General features: G+C 34.2%; 2 protein-coding genes across 2 annotated transcripts in view; one reads left to right on the top strand and one right to left on the bottom strand.

Annotated features, from left to right (window-relative positions):
- The window catches only part of LOC107190896 (sphingomyelin phosphodiesterase-like), an 8,651-nt gene extending 4,262 nt beyond the window's left edge, over positions 1-4,389 (top strand). The window contains exons 4-7 of the mRNA XM_015579823.1: positions 3,044-3,244; positions 3,481-3,826; positions 3,961-4,151; positions 4,257-4,389. Of these exons, the coding sequence (XP_015435309.1) occupies positions 3,044-3,244; positions 3,481-3,826; positions 3,961-4,151; positions 4,257-4,389 (871 nt within the window). The remainder of the gene's footprint in view (positions 1-3,043; positions 3,245-3,480; positions 3,827-3,960; positions 4,152-4,256) is intronic.
- A 75-nt stretch (positions 4,390-4,464) lies between these two features.
- Positions 4,465-16,948, bottom strand: LOC107191458 (ubiquinol-cytochrome-c reductase complex assembly factor 1). Its single transcript, XM_015580549.1, has 6 exons — positions 16,905-16,948; positions 15,496-15,708; positions 5,300-5,372; positions 5,023-5,189; positions 4,694-4,888; positions 4,465-4,618 (listed from the first exon to the last, which is right to left on the bottom strand). Exons 1-6 carry the CDS (start codon positions 16,935-16,937, stop codon positions 4,532-4,534), a joined length of 768 nt encoding a protein of 255 aa, XP_015436035.1. The 5' UTR covers positions 16,938-16,948; the 3' UTR covers positions 4,465-4,531.
- Between the last annotated feature and the right edge of the window lie 876 nt (positions 16,949-17,824).

The raw sequence follows: 17,824 nt of genomic DNA, 5'->3' as shown, positions 1-17,824 counted from the left end.
GAGTCAAACTGATCCTATACAATACCGAAATAAGAAACAAGTGCGAAGTAGCGAAAATAAATGACCGGGCATCATACCATGCAAACAAACGGGGTGGGGAGCTGTTCTCGGGACAATAAACGATTCGCATTTTTTAAATATCGGAATACGCTCCGTATAGCGGTACGCGTGGCCTGACGGGGATTTCACTGTAAACGCGCGTGGCAGTCAACGTGTTAAAGAGATTAACGAATGAAACGTAAATGTAGGCAAATTATGTGTAACGTACAAAGACGAATGCACATTTACTTTTGTTACGTCCCGAAACACCGAAATTCTTTGAATATTACACGGGTTGTAAATCCGCTTCGCTGGTTTGCGACGGTGTAAAACCAAGACGTTGACTTTCACAAGAGTTCTCGTGAAGTCTAATTAGGGTGGCAGGAATGATCGAATAGCTCGGTTTTAGTAACAGTCTTTACTAATACTTAAATTACAAACTGGTGATGTAATATTTGTTTCTCGCAGAGAATGTGACGTGAATGATGTTTAAAGTCGTAGTATTCGAATGCGGATGTATGTTCGTGTACGACTTGTCGAATGCGAGTGTGTTTGTCGAATGAATGTTCGCGAATGTCTGTTGTCGATCGAATGTGTGCGAAATGAATCTTTTGAATGAATGTTTTCGACTGCCGTCTCGAATTCGTGTGACGTCGCGCTTCCTCAAAGTTCGCTGAAGGCGTTACCAAAATTCGCCTCCTTATTGGTTATGCCCTGAAGGGGAAGGCAAATTTCTCGGTTTTTCCAAGCGACGTGGAGGAGGAAAACCTCTCCTTCAGGGCGAAGCGGACATCAGCAAAATATCGCGCACGTGGTCACGGTGCGAGTTGACCGCGACGAATTTTCGAGTCTCTCAACGGTAGGGTTTATGACTGTATTGTATGCGAGTCAGCGCGCCCCGGTAAGGCCCGGCGCGGATTGGTCCCAGGTTACCGAGCGCATGTGGCGGACTGCAGACCAAATGTTCGCTTCTTTTATCTCTGATTCCCTTTGTCAACGAAATCAAAATTGCAAGGGGTCGATCTTGAAAATATAATTTGACTGAAAGAAGGAATAAAATAATAAAAAGTAACGGTACTGTCTGACTGTATAACCGTCGTTTCGGTCTACGACGGAACAACTTTTTTGTAAATTCCTTTTTACGAATTTGTAAATTTCCTTTTCAATAACGTGTGAACGAAAAGGTAATGTAACAGAGAATGAACGAGAAGTGATCGTAATGCGGTATTGGTATAAAAATTCGTAGTTCAATAACGGTCAACAATGTTACTGATAATGAATAAGTTTCTTCGAAAAGCCCGAAGAAAAAGTTAGGTACAGAAACTTGCAGAATTATCGCCGGAAGTAAGCCATAGCTTGCGTTAAATTAAGAAAATAATAATCGGCAATAAATTGATTAGAACTCACCCTTTCGGAAATTCACCTGCAGTTTGCAAACCTGTGTCACTAGGTCACTGAACCGATCCTGGTCATCGACGGCCGAAACGGTTTATGGCAGGGTATCGCCCAGTTCGCAGGTGATCGCAGGTATACCTCACCAGTCGAAGTTAAGGGTTGTAACGTCAAGTGCGTCCTGGTTATTCCACCGAATACGTACTCACTTCACTGCACGACCACTAACACTGATCACCCGACACAATCACTTAATGTATTTTTAACTCAACGTGTTGTTACTACGTTAGGAAAATTCGTGGCCCCGGAAAGGGCCGATCGTTTTCAATTTTTCAGATGTTTTATGTAACCAAACACTTGCACAGCAACACCCGCATATCCTTTATTCTGTACGTACCACCATAACATTGCGTAATACTCCCGTGAACTGAACATCTCTGTCGCCCGATTGCTAACCGACTGACAGAATTTTTCCGAAAGGGCTTCCTCTACCTCCAAGTAGTTTCCCATCGTTACATTGTGAGTTCACTCCCACCACGACAAGATGTAGGTAAAACGAAACCAACGGTTCTAGGATAACACATGCTTTGTAGAAGTGCAAGGAAGGAACCGTCGCGCAGTTTCTCCAAGGCGCCGTAGCCTGTTAATTTATTGCCTGGGTACCTACTGCTTCGAGATAAAAAAACAGACATCACGTGCATCGGCTTGAAAATGTCCGAAATGAAGAGGACCACCAACGTATCCCTTGCTTCGAGTTGGAATGTACAATGTACATTGTCTATCTTGAGGAGCAGGGAAAAAAATTTACTGACACGTGTAAGTTGACGCTGCTTGGCCCTCACCGACCACCCTTGTAGAGGCCGGAGCGGAATTTTCGGTTCGTTCTTCTCTTTAAATAACAAACGGCAGATGATAAAAAGTATGATTGTATTTGTTACGTCTTTTTTATTTGCTATTATACGCAGATTCCTGCGATGCATACTGACCTACTTGTTTGGAGCTTCGTAGTACAAGCGTAGCGCGTAGCCACCGCTAGCGCCGGAACTCGGCTGGCAAACTCGCGCTCTGATTGGTCGTGGTTTTTCGTTAATATCTCGGTAACGAAGCCTCAGATTACATTGTTGCTAAGGAAAAAGTTGTTCCAATTCACCCCCCGAGTGCCCCATTTCCGGGTCGGAGGACATTTTTGGAACACCCTGTATATTGTGTCCTGTTCTACTATTGAAATGTGTCTTGGTCCCAATTTACATAGAAAACCAGCAACCAGAAATTTTAGTTACATTAATAATGTTAAAATTAAATTAATTAAATAAAATAAAAATTTCTAATTGATGACCAATTATATACAAAGTGGACGTCTACATGATACTCACCAATATCAGTGTATCATTTGATTTCCAATGAATGTAATTGCAATGTTGGTAAAAGACTGGAAGGATACTTTTTAAAAGAAAAACAAGGCTTACAATTGAAAGTCTGAACAATATAGTCTAAACAGCTGTAAAACAGTAAAACTGTATGAAATAAAAGCTCTTCAAAGGTGTTAAAATTATTTTACTTTTATGTTCATGTATCAAAATACTTAAAACAATTATTTTTCTGATCTGCATAGATTTTCACCAACAAATATAAAATTAGAAAATGTAACTACAAATTGGCTGTACGAATTGGCAGCAAATTTATGGATTGGTTATGGTTGGTTGCCAGAATCCACACGTTCTACCATACTTAAAGGAGGATATTATACTGTTACTCCAAAAAAGGGATTCAGAATTATAGCTTTAAATGCCAATGTTTGCTATTGTTATAATTGGTATGTATCCTTATACTGACCTAAGTTATGTGATATCTTAAAATTAGATAAGACAGTATCGTTATTTGAAACTCATCTTCCCAAATATACATTGGATTTTCTACTTGATTAAATATAAAATTTTATTATCCTAAATTGGTTTTCCTGGTTGTCTCTATTATGAATTACATAAAATCATTATATAAAAATCTATTACATCTTCATATACTTTAGTTTAACATATTTTCTATATGTAGGTGGCTGTGGTATACTCCAAGAGATCCAGACAATCAATTACAATGGCTTACAGATATTCTTCTTAACGCAGAGATAAATGAAGAATTCGTACATATTTTGTCTCATGTTCCTGCTAATACCAACACTTGCTTACAAACGTGGAGAAGAGAATACTTAAGAATAATTAATAGGTTTTCTCACTTAATTAAAGCTCAATTTAATGGACATACTCATAATGATGAAATAACAATATTTTACAACTCAGATCTTATACCTGAAAATATTGCTTGGAATGGTGGCAGTATAACTGCTTTTTCAAAACTGAATCCAAATTACAAAGTTTATAATGTAAATGGTAGTAATTATGTAAGTTATTTTATATTTAAGCTTAGAATTTATAACAAAATAATTGAACTAATAGTACTATTAAGTTATAAATTACTTAAATTTTGAAAAGCAATTCATCAACTTTTACATATATTGAAACAACATTTTTACAGGCAGTAGCTGATTACCAAAATTGGATGTATAATCTTGACTCTGCCAATAAGAACATCAACATAAGACCAACGTGGTATAAATCATATTCTTTTAAAGCAGAATATGAGCTTCCAGACTTATCACCTAAATCTTTAAACAACTGGCTGTTTGCTGCAGCAAACAATGAAACACTTCTAAATAAATATTACACGTAAGATAAAATTGCAGTTGAGATTGTTATAAAATATTATTAAATTATAATTTATGAATACTTTAGTGATAGTTGAGGTTAATTATTAATCATTGTTTATTATAGCAATTTTTACAAACAAGCTGAGCCGTCACTAGAAAGAGACTGTAATTTAAACTGTAAGAAACAGTATCTTTGTCGCATAATCATGAACATAGGAAACATAAATGAACTATGTAGTAAGATTTTAAAGGAATAAACCTTTTCAATAGAGAAATTTCTATGGAACGTGTTAAATGTATAGTCAAATAATAAATAAACTTCTGTTATAATATAATTTATTTATTATACGAATTTTATCTAAATGATATTTACATATTAATTTGCAAGAAGAATAACCTTTACCTAACACTTCTTAAGTCAATCCACTCCAGTTTTGTTGAATATGTGAAAATTTCCTGCGATGGTATCGTATCTAATAAGTTAATCTAAACATAAAGAAAGTTGATAATGTAACTAAAATATACATTTGCTTCTTTACTTGCTAAAATACATTCCTTTACCTGCTTTCTCACATAAATTACAAGTGACTCAATGTGTTCTGGATTGTTACACTCTAGACCAAAAAATCTGCTCCAGAGTGCACTAGCTAGCACTTTATCGTCTGATAAAATTCCTTCGTCATAACCAATCAAAGCAGCATTAAATTGTGATGATAACTCGATTATTTGTTTCTTTTTTATCTTTGGTCTGATTACCTAACAAAAACAATTGCAACTATTATGTACTGCTAAAACTGAAGCATAATCGACTGTAATTGGAACAAGAACCTTCCTTATATTTATCTATATTCATATCAGAAGTATGTATATGTAATTCATTAATTACTTACTGCAAGTTTACTCATTCTACCATCAACATCTTGCCACATGGCTTCTGCCAGATTATTTCTAACCAATTTACCCTCTTCACCTTCACCCATAAAACGTACCATTAACATCCATACATGTAATTCTGTGACCAGGTACCAGGAGAAGAATGTATCTGGCATATTATAATCTAAGAAATCGAACAACAGATTAATGCACTAAAAATAAGGTTTATGAGATTAAATAAATTCGTTGAATAGTATCAATTGACTTAAAACTGAACAAATACTAGTAATATACCTTTGTAAAATGCTGAATAATTGAGTTGGTCAACTACGTTTTCATACCGTAAATAACCCAGAGCCATTAATTTCTAAAATACATATAAATCCAATCAATTTAAATTTAAATGCATAAGACATACCATAGCTAGTGGTACAAACATCTACACTAATAAAATTTACATAGACCATTTGTCAGTTATTTTCAATTATGTATGTGTATGTGTTTTTCCATCATATTGTAGGGGACATGAATATGGCATTATTAAGATACAAATATGACACTTTTATTCACGCAATCTTGAATTTACAGCAGTGGAAATAGAAGAAGGAAAAGAAGCGTATTGTCGAAACACGCTACGCTTCTGCTGTTTTAGAGCCATCGTACTCTTTCTACTTCTATTGTTGTAAAGTTAGTATTTGTGAATAAAAGTGTTACATGTTGTACTGATAAAATTTGTCTTAATGTCTCCTACAATATAGTGCAAACCAATTACATGATTCCATTTAACGAAACTCAAGGAGTCATTGTGTTCACTATGAAAAAAATATATTCTCGAAAGTTTGCTTTATACGTTCTCCACTTAAAACTTAAAACAGATAAATTCTGGTTAATAACTTTTTGTTATTATATTGTGACTAATGGTTGAAAAATCGGGGATACCGGTAGAGTGAACACCCTATATGTATGTATGTACAGGGTGATTCGAATAACTGGGCCGGGCTATAACTCTGTTCCAAGTGAAGTTAAACACAAATCATAGAGAAAAATTTACTGTTTAACTATTTGTGGCGGCAGGTGCACGAGCACACCGCACAGTGGGGTATTTAACCCGAAAAGCTGGTCAAAACCCCAAATTTTATCTTTGTTCAAAATGAATGAAAAACTTGTCTGAAACTTTGTCCCTATGTTCCTAAGAATGAATAAAACTGCTATCTTAGTTTTTCGAAAACAGCAGTATTTAGCGACAAATTGAGACATGAAAGTCAACAATTTTTGTGCTGGAAGAAAATGCCAAGAATCCTATATTAAGAAAGTGATTTATTACAAGTGTAGTGTTAAGGAAGTGCAATAACAACATATGTAGGATATAAAGGAAGGTATGTAGAGTAATTAGGCACCTTGTTTCCTTCACTTTTTTGTGTGGTTTTGATAAAAAACCAATTTGAAAACAGTGTTTTTTTTTTCGTAAAATCAAGTATAAAACATTTAATTACTTTTTTGCACCCTAAAGCACCCCTTTACTTTTGATATATTTTTATTCTTGGACATGGCTTTATATATTTCTTGAAAAATTAGGTGCTAAGAAGTGCTAAAACTACAATTCTGTTCAAAAGTATCACCTCACTTGTGCACTAGTGAAAAATTATTGAGATTCAATGTTCCATAACTTTGTTAATATTCGTCAGAATTTGTTTAAATGAAAGGCAAATTAAAGCTTGAACCTTCTACTTTTTGACTCTTTTGTTCAATTTTATTTAACTCGTGCTCAAGAGGTAAAATCTTCCCTTATAAAGAGGGCCTTCAAATTGTACAATTTTGTTCATATTTGAGAACAGATGTTTCTCATAGACAACAGTGTTCGGAATTTTACATGTATTTCAGAAATAATAATTTGCCTTCAAAACAAGTCAAACTGCATCCAAAACGGATGTTTTGTAACGAAGTTATGGCCATTTACAGAAACGCTTGCCTCTTTATGGTTTCATGTCTTTCGTGCATGGCACCATTCAATGGTCTGCGTTTCTGTAAATGACTATAACTTCGTTAAAAAACATCCGTTTTTGATACAGTTCAGCTTATTATGAAGGCGAAGAATCATACGATAGGCGTATATTGTATGGTTGATCTGATGGTGGGGTAATTGAGGTGTATATATTGTTTTATATATTATATACCATAAATCAGAATGTTTATGATCGTAGATACAATCGATCCGCGTACATCCATCGCTGTCAGTTGATTGTGAACCTATTGGAAATTTCGTCTGTCAATTCCTGACGATTGAAGTTTTTAGTATGTTATTAACTTTATTAGGAGAAGGGTTCGTTGATGACCTTCTATCAGATACAGGGTGTTTCGTTTAACTGGAAACGGTGGAATATCTCACGAAGGATTAAAGTTATCAAAACAATGTTCATACAAAAGTTGTTTGGTACAAAGGGGGACATTACGTGGTGTAAATAATTTTTTTATAAATGTAGTAGTGGGGGAGATATCAAATTCAAGTTAATTTTTTTAAACGGAACCCTGTATTTTTTTATTCATATTATGATAGTGTTTGTTGAGACGAATACAACGAACTGCCACATGTCGCCCGTCGCGTTGATTATAAAATACTCGAGTACCCGGGTAACCCGTGAGATATCCGGGTATGCGGATTCTTATGCAAAAGCATATTTCGATATGCTTTTACTATTTTGCATATGTTTTGCATATTGTAGTCAGAAAGCATATGCACATATACTCGTATATATGTATGTTAAATATTGCTTTCATATCTATCTCATCGTATTGCGATAATTCGTACCGTTGTGTTTATATTATCAATGATGACTCGTCGCTACTACTATTACATAGAATTTCTCGAAACACGACGTAAGCAATAATATAATAATAAATAATAATATAAAATAAACAATTAGAGGGGACAAATCATACAAAAAAGAAAGTATATAAGTAACAAAGAAAGAATGCTTCTATTTATATCAGATGCTGCTCCGTATATGATGACAGCTGGAAAAAAGTTAAAATTATTTTATGCAAACATGGTTCATATTACATGTTTAGTACATAGCCTGCATAGAGTACACTCCGCGACAAAACTATAAGACATTTGCGAAATTCGATGAAAATTCTATGTAAGTCTTGAGTTTTGTCTTCCTTCATTCATAGTATTATTGTTTACATTATATAGAAGTATGTTCTACAGTTCTACGAAATATCGAAGGCTACAATTCCAAAAACTTGGGAAATGTATGTAAACATGCTATTCTCTTTGCGACAAAACTATAAGACAGTAGCTTTTCGTCAGTCGATCTTAGGCTCTAATCGCAGTCATAGTGTTAGAAGTAATTGTGTCTTAAAATTAAACATTTGTAATTTTGTTCTTACATAATATAACTACAATGCCGCGTGGGAAAAAGCAGACAGACAGTGAAATAAGAGTGATCGTAAATTTAAAAGAAAAGAATACTTCTATTTCAGAAATTTCAAGAGTGATTGGGCGAAGTAGATGTGCCGTGCTCAATTATTTAAAAAGTAGAGGGAATTATGGAAAAAAATATCCTGGTGGACGTCCAAAAGCGACAACCAAGCGACAACGACGAACCATTCTGAGGGTAGCGTTGAATTCTAGCTTGACTGCACGGCAAATTGCAGCGGAAGCTGGCGTTCACGCTATTCGTAATGTGCAACGGATAATTAAACGAGCCAAGCATTTAAAAAGACGAAAATTGCATCAAAAACCGCTACTTACGATTAAACACAAAGTAGCCAGGGAAGATTTTCCGGAAAGACATCTCCAGTGGAAAAAAAAGTGGAGACAAGTTATCTTTTCAGGTGAAAAACGTTTTAATTTAGATGTACCGGATAGTCTTTCATATTATTTTCATGATTCACGGAAGGAAGAATTGCACTTGTCAAGGAGGCAAATGGGCGGAGGCGATATCATGGTATGGGTCGCAATAGGGTTCCACTGGAGAACCGATATAAAATTTGTTAACACCAGCATGAATGCAATTAAATATATAGAAATATCAGAACAATTAACGCGACATGCCAGCACTATTGCAGGTGAAAATTATATTTTCGACATGATAATGCCGCTGTGCATACAGCGAAACGTGTAAAAACATATTTTGAAGACAGTAATATACAAATTTTACCATGAGCTGCGAGGTCTCCAGATTTAAATATAATAGAAAACATTTGGGGCATTTTAGCACGTGCGGTATATGGAAATGGGAAACAGTTTTTGTCGGTGGAAGAGTTGAAAACAAGTATTGAAGAGCAATGGGCCAAATTAAGTCAACATCAAATAAAAAATTTATATAAATCGATACCACGGCGATTAATTGAAACTATAAAAAATAAAGGTGGCACAACACATTACTAATAAATAGAAAAAAAATTTTTTTCAATTACCTTTTCTTACCCAAAATATATATTGTCTTATAGTTTTGTCGTGGTGTGTAGTTGAAGAAATACAACTTCACTTCCCGCTAGTGAATCAATTGATATCTTCAGTAAAGAACATTTTTTTGAAGGCACCACTACGAATCGAAGGCTATCGAAAAAAGTCAGGAAACACGTCTTTACCATCAGAACCGGTTTTAACAAGATGGGGTACATGGCTTAAAGCAGCAACATTTTATGCTGAACGTTTCAATCAAATTAAAGAGGTACGACAAAATTTCTTTTCCTTAACTTTCGAAAATCGTGACATCACTATATGTTACTTTTTATTTTATTTCCAAAATAGGTAGTTGAATCTTTTAATGAAGATGGAATCGTTCCAATTGACACTTCTAAGCATGTATTCCAACAGACTCAAGTTGCTCAAAATGTAACATACATTAAAGTACATTTGCAAATATTACCATTCACAATAAAGAGATTAGAAACTGCCGGATTATACTTAACAGATTCCATACAAATATTCATGAACTGTATTAATCATTTACGGAATGTACCTGGTAGTTGCGGCGAACAAATTCAGAAAAAAATGAATACAGTTCTCAAAAAGAATCCGGGTATGTCCGAGATGTGTAAAATCGTAAACATACTAAGCGGTAATACTGAAGAACAACCAGGTTATGTGCCACAAAAATATTGGTGCAAATATAACTATGCATCCATCATACCTTGTGATGTAGAACGTTCGTTTTCGGCATACAAGTTAATACTGACTGACAAACGTGAACATTTAAACTCTACAAATATGGAGAAATTACTTGTCATTTATTGTAATGCCAATTATGGAGATTCATCAGAAATAAATTATTAATATAAAATAAAATTGTTAAATATCTATTAAACCAGTTCAGATAATCTTATATGCGCTACATCTATGTTGAACATTTTCGTGTGCATATTTTTCGTACATATTCGCAAATTTTACGAGCATAAATTCCATAAGCTTTTTGCATATTTTACGCGCATAAAACTCCGCAGTCTACTCGTGAGATACTCGAACATATGAAACAGTTGAGAATCTCGATACGGGGGCCGATAATTTTTCGGTCATTTTTGATCGGTATCGGCAATGAACGAAGTAAACTGCGAAAAACTGAAAAATGATGCACGCTACGATTGCGCTTGAATGTCTGTCGCTAAGAGAAGGAAAAAAGCAAATTCGTTATTTCGTTCGTTGCCGATATCGATCTAAAAAGATAGGAATACGATCGGCTCCTGAATCAAGATTCACAACTATTTCTTATGTTCGGGTATCTCATAAGATACCCGGGTAGAAGGGTACTTTTTGTTTACCTGGTTATCTCGCGGGTACCCGGGTACCCGGATATCTCAGACACCCGGTTCAAATCAATAGCCCTAATAATTTCGACCGCTCCACAGTAGGCCAGATCGAAGAATTAGCTGATCACAACTGTTTTAATACTTCAAGACTTAAAGAGAATAATATATAGGTCTTGACGTCAGCTATAATATTATTAAGTAAAAAATATATAATAACCACAATTTTTAATATATCTCATTACTTTCATTGTTTTTTAATGTGATACACATTTAGAAAGCAATATACATATATTCGTGAAACATGGATATGAGGAATTTGATTTTTTGGCAAATGAACAGTTAACTCTTCGATCTGGCCCACTAGTGCGCTCGGGCAAAAGTTTTCGGGACGGCAAGGACTGTCGCGTCGTCTGTATACTAGGGGTGTGCGGGTACCCGACCAATCGGGTTGGGTTGGTAAAATTCGAGCGAGCTCGTGCCAGCCCAACACATTCGGGTCAGATCGGCAAAAGTCAGTCGGGTTTGGACGAGTTCTGCCGATATTCGAGATTCGACCCGTATACACAATGCGATCCTTGATATACGTATGTACTCTCTTTATTAGACAATTAATTACTCGGCAAGCATATGTAAAATCCTTATAATTTTCACAAGACAAAATAATATTTGTAACGCATTTATTTATTCAGATTAAATTTCCATCGATATAATCTTTATTCTGTATGGAATACATATGATTTTAATTATTTATTTTACCAGAATTTGAAAATTCTTCCTATTACTAGACTATTATTTTCCTTTTTTAGTATCGCAGTACTAATTACTCGTATAAGAATTAATATATTGAATGTGTGGTACAAATAAAAATATACAAAAATAGGGTAAGTTAATAGGAGGGAAGTTTGATCTGAATAAATAAATGTGTTACAAATATTATTTTGTCTTGTGAAAATTCTAAAGATTTTGCATATGCTTGCCAAGTAATTAATTGTCTAAAAAAAAAAGAGTACATACATATATAAAGGATCGCATTATGAACGTGATATAGATCAAATCTCAAGTATGAGAAGAACTCGTCCAAGCCCGGCCGACTTTTGCCGATCTGACCCGAATGTGTCGGGCTGGCTCGGGCCATGCATTTCCCCCCGGGGTGTACATTTTTGAATAATCGCGAATGTTCTGGTTAGATTCGTCAGACGACGGCCCGCTTCGAGATCCGTTCCGGGGGCACAGAAAATGGACAGTCCGATACCGACTGTTACACGAGCAACAGCAGCAGTCCACGTGAGCCGCTGAATAAAGAACGTCCGTAAACCAACGTGGTGTTAGTTTCTCTCCCGTTCCCACATATTTAACACGCTCTATCATCCGACTGTATGATTTTGTTCAGAAATGCATCGGTGCCCATGCAAAATGCTATTGTACTTCCCTTTACATGGGACACTACTATTTGTACACTCGTGTCATATTGTCTACAAAAGGTATATACACGGTGAGGAAAAAATATGGAAATATCTGGATAACTTTGGAGGTCCAAGTTTTTCGACAAAACTTTGAATACAAAAGTTAAGTTCAAAAAATGAAACTTGACAGTAACCTTCACTTTCCGGTAAAAGTTCAAGGTCAGTTGAAGGTCAACTTGAAAATTTGAAATGGAAATCCCTATGTCTGACATCGGCAACGGATGGAGTAGAAAATTTTACGTTTAGATATGTTGCAAGGTCACACTGATCTTCAGCTGTCATTTGGAGGTCAAATTCATTTATTTATGAAGAATTCGTCAAAAAGTCAACTTACAAAGAGACGTACTGTACAAAAATTGTAGGGATTAAAGTGGGCACTTAACTGTGATACGGACCTTGACCTAAAGGGTAAAGTTCAAGGCCACTTGCCGGTTAATTAACTAACATTGAATTACACAAATTAATTAAGTTTACGAAGATTTGTTAAGCTTGCAAAAATTGTACGTTCTGTGAATTTGCAAAGCTCATCAAAATGTACTGAAATTCGCACAATTTTACTGTTTGCAAATATTTATAAGTTTCCAACTTTGCAAAATTTGGAGTAATGTGTTCGATTTACATAAAATTGCAAAGTTTATAGAAATTTGCTAAGCATGTAAGGTACAAAGTTGGATAAAATTTACACGAATTAGTTACATTCGCATTTTTAATTTGCTAAATTCTGGGAACTTATAAAAGATTGCAAATAATTAAAAATTAAGAAAATTTGCAAATAAATTTTTGTAGATTTGATTAATTTGTGTAATACAATCTTAGCTGATAAACCGGAAAGTGACCTTGAACTTTGACCTTGAGGTTGTTACGAACCGAGGTTAGTCAACGTTTATGCCCAAGTAGTCTGTTTTATATATGTGTTTCTGTGTAACTGTATCCGAGGCAATTAGTTAATCCCACAAAGGGATTTTCGAAGAAATTGGCTCGTTTCGAGGCGGTTAGTATCAATACGATCAGTCTAGCTCCGATTCTCGGCCTGTAAAGACATTTAAAGAGACAATGTATCCGAAAAAACGAAAGGAAGTTCAAAACGGGCAGCAAAATCACGAAAGAGGAAGTTTCACAGCAATAGGTTTACTCAAAAAAACTAAACAACTACGACGCGCAGCGAGTTCCGAGGTTGCGAGGCAGGAGCGCCGCCGACTAAGCAGTATAAAAAAGGCCGGTACAGCTCCTATACTTCAGCATCTTCAACAAAATGACTGTTACTTTTTTGTATCTTGAACGTTAAACGCGTGTTTCTCAATACAGTAGACTCTAACTATATTGCCATGTTCGGGGCTGTAGGAGAGTAAAATGGCAATGAGTTCAGAGCCCCCTCCATGCTAAGTTCTGTCGCCATCGCCTCGACCTTAGCGCTTGTGCAACAGCTGGATCGTGCTTGTACGCTGGCGTACGGAACGTGGTGGGAGAACGAATTTGTGTAGTCGAAAATACGTGTGAGGGGCAAGTGCCTCATGTGGTAATGTGTTCAATGGCAACGTAGTTAGAGTCTACTGTACTACTTTTTACAGTTTTTTTCAAATTGGCGGGAAAGATACAGAGAAAACTATTCATCCACTCGACTTCTTCTGGGGTTTTTTAGTTAAAGAATTAACAACCATTCTAAATGAATTAAAAACATTGATAAAAAAAATTAGTTTAAACAGCTTTTTTTTGCACGAGTAAGTCGAAATTTTGCTGTCAAAGTCGTTATTTTTTTTTAAAAATCCCTTAACTTTTACAATTTTATATTGTTTTCTTGTTTTTCTTAGTTCATCGACAATAAAATGATATGAAGATTACAAATATTTCTGCAATTTTTGTTCTAAGCAAGAATTAGAGGCTCCACATATCCCGCCACTTCACAACTACGGTGGCAAGGCACGACGATGATTCGTAAAGAATCTAATGTTCAAGTTTTTATTTATTAATAAACAAAATATTTTGTGTTGTTTAAATATACGATACATCACCCTTAAATTTTTAGAAAGAGCAGCATCATTTTTTGTTCATAAAAAAATTCCCGAAAATTTGCATTCTTTTCAGTGTCATAAACTAGGTTCCCCCATTAAATGTTCCACCACTACATTTTAAACAATGTTTTCTATGTTCCTTTACATTTTACATTAGATTGTTTAGCTGTTTAGTATTCACATTTAGACAATGACTTTTAATTCTTTCTTTTAAATCACATATGGGCAACCCCTGGCCCTCGGACTTGATACGACTCGCGACTTCTTTTCATCTGGTCGGTGATCCGAAAAATCATTTCTCTTTTTGGCAACACATAGTATACGTGTAAACAGTTTTTTTGCAAGACTGAAACACAAGTAAAAAATTCAAACAAGGAGAACAGACAAAAATCTGGAAAGGTCTCTGCAATTATTAGTTAATATACTACTTAAGAGTGTGAAGGAATAGGGAGGTGAGAAGGACAGGTGAATGATATCGTGGGGAAGAGGGAAGGGTACAAGTGGATTAAGGAGTCGAGGAAAATAAAGAAGGAGGCAGAGGAGAAGAAGAAACAGATGGCAGGGAAAGGAGAAAGATCGCAGGAGGACAGGGGAAGTAGGAACAATGGAGGAGAGAAATAGGGAAGGAAGGAGGAGAACAGAAGAGAGAGAAAGAAGATAAAATGGAATAATGATATAAAAGATAACATAGATTAGTATAGGAAGTCATATAATGCCCTAGGGCGAACATTAATAAATAATAATAACATTAGGTGTACAGACTAATGTGTGAATTTCGAGATTTGTTGTTCATTTACCAAAAAAAAAAAACAAATTACAGTCTAGACTTGCAAATATTCCCTATCATTTCTTGCACATTAATGCCATTTTTAGAGCAGTTGGCGAATACCCTTTCAAAAAAATGATGGCGATTTTGAGTCAATAATTAATTGGGGGGTCACAAATTAACGTGTACATGTAATAATTATACTACAACAGTAATTTAAATAAATCTATTATACATAGTGAGAATACTGTCAGTGCTAAATAATTGAAAAGTATCAATTTTTTTTAGATTTTAAGGAATTGTTTATAAACCATTTGTAGAAATTTTATGTCTCACACTTCTAAAAAAGATTGAAAACAGTTCATATACGTACAGAAAGTTTGTGTGTAACAGATAAATAAAAATAATGCATTCAGAAAGAATCATCGTCTTCTTGCTATTGCCAATGCTTATAATTATTCTTACATAATATCAACAATATTAAGCAATTGTACTTACATATTTGTTTTTAAAAAGTTCAAATCTATTTACTACTTTTGAAAATAATCCTTTGTGCTTTACTACTTTACTTAAATTCCTAGTCATATTTTTCACATGGACAGCATTGTCACAAAACTGACGAAACTGAGGTCTTATTGAAACATTTATATTATTTGTAATAATATATTGGTGTTCCATAATATAACTTAATGTTGATGGCAATAATACTTTCTGTAAAAATCAGAGAGCATCAATTAAATAAATACACAAGTTTAATGAATCAAATAAATTTAAACATAAGATTTATGATTCTAACAAGATTATATGCATTGATACAATTATTTAAGGTGGTTCGTACCTGACTCTCTAGTCAATAACGCATCATATTAATAATTGGTATTAAACAACCGCTAATACATTTTCATAATGTATAAAAATTACATCTATGAAATTTAACGACATTTCTATTGATTATTCATCATTATATTGTAAATAAAAAATATATTTTGGTTAGTCGTATGACTCCACAGTGCTAGTTTTTGGTACATTTGGCAACATTGTTTTTGCATGCATATCTATATACATGGTGCGTGTTCAGTTTTTCCATGTAGCCAGTATTCAATATTCTTATATGTAAAGTTAATTATATTCTCATACATTATAACTTAGAAAGTTAGAATTCAATAAAACACAAAATAAATAAAATATTTTTTAAATGTATTTGTATTTCGCAGGTATGACCCTACTTCAGCAAAGTTGTCAAGCCCTCCACATGGTCCCAATAACCATCCAATAACCTACATATCCTGAACTTTATTGTAGAATATCCCCCTGGAATATTCAGCATGGTACAAGATTTAATTCATTATCAGAAAGCTCATTTATACTTTCAGTACCTAGTTTTTAGTTAGCACTTCTAGTTTTTAGTTAGCACTTCTAATTTTGGTGAATAGGAAAGATTATACTTCTGGTAAGAAATCCTAAGACTGGCATGAAAGCCATGTTGAAAACTCAATTTTTGACAAGCTTTTTCTTATTTATTTGATTGGCCAACGAGTCTCTCAAATTTTGTATGTATGTATGTGTGTGTGTATCATTCTAATAAACAATCTGTATGAATTTTATTTAATTATCTAGTCTTTTGAATTTGGCACGAACCACTTTAAATGATGTACAAATACATCTTATAATCTGATGAATTATTTAACTATTACAGTGAAGAAATAACAAAAATTAATAAAATATTATTAAATATTATTTACAACAACAATAATAAATATTTTATCATTTTAATAATGTTATTTCATTACAATAACTAAGTTAACGGCAAACTAAAATCGTTTATAAGTATATATATTAAAATTGAATACGTGATGATATATGACTAATAGGTTATGTTCAAATATTCTTATTTTAATTGAGCCTACCTTTTGAAGAGTTAACATCTTTGTGCAATACATTTTTCCGGATTGTCCACTTCCAATTGTCAACGAATTTTCAACGTTTCGACCTTCCAAATCGGGAGTACTGTTGCCGTTCTTTTTTCAAATGTGAAACACTCTCATAATCTTACGACGACATGTGGTAACATTTGAGACGGTTCATTTTTCATGACTTTATAATTGAAATACTATTGTAGTTACTGTATAACACTTTAAAATCGTACATACGTCGTTAAACTTTCATTGCTTGCTACTTACAAGTATACAGAATACGGATATTTATAAAAATAAATATTTCCATAAATCAGTTTACAAAAACTAGTATCAAACAAAAATATTGGCTGAACTTTACTTCCCCGGACCAGAAATTATCGACTTTTTTTTATATCTTCTGGTAGTCTTCAATGAGTAGAATTTAAAAATGCAAGTTTGATGTTTAGGAATCCAGCGGTTCAAAAGTTATTCATATGTACCAAATTCGTCCAAAATCGCAGCACGATTTTAATTGAGTTAATTCGACTTCTACAATTTATATACTGTTTTACTCGATATGGAAATATTTACAATCGTATAATATATTTATATAATCCTTTAATGCCCAGACTTAACCCATTATGTCAAAGTTATGAGACTGATACATATGTTGTATCTTGTTATTTTGAAGTCCAAACATCAATACCTACTTTTCAATTTTTTTTCCTTGCTCAGAAAAGTTAGATATTAATCGGCAACAGAATTGCACGCACTTTTAGAATCAGTGTTGAACCGGTGCAACACTAGGCGTTAAAGGATTAATAAAAGAAGTACAAACATTTAAAATACCTGTAAGTTCTTTTTTCACGGAAAAAACGGCAAAACCATCGGTCTTTGATTTTTAAAACGATAACGGATCCTATAAAAAAGTC

This window comes from Dufourea novaeangliae, unplaced genomic scaffold (assembly GCF_001272555.1).
Source record: "Dufourea novaeangliae isolate 0120121106 unplaced genomic scaffold, ASM127255v1 scaffold13, whole genome shotgun sequence".
NCBI lineage: Eukaryota > Metazoa > Arthropoda > Insecta > Hymenoptera > Halictidae > Dufourea > Dufourea novaeangliae.
The sequence above is the reverse complement of the archived record's forward strand: the minus strand, read 5'-3'. Positions and strand labels throughout refer to the sequence as shown.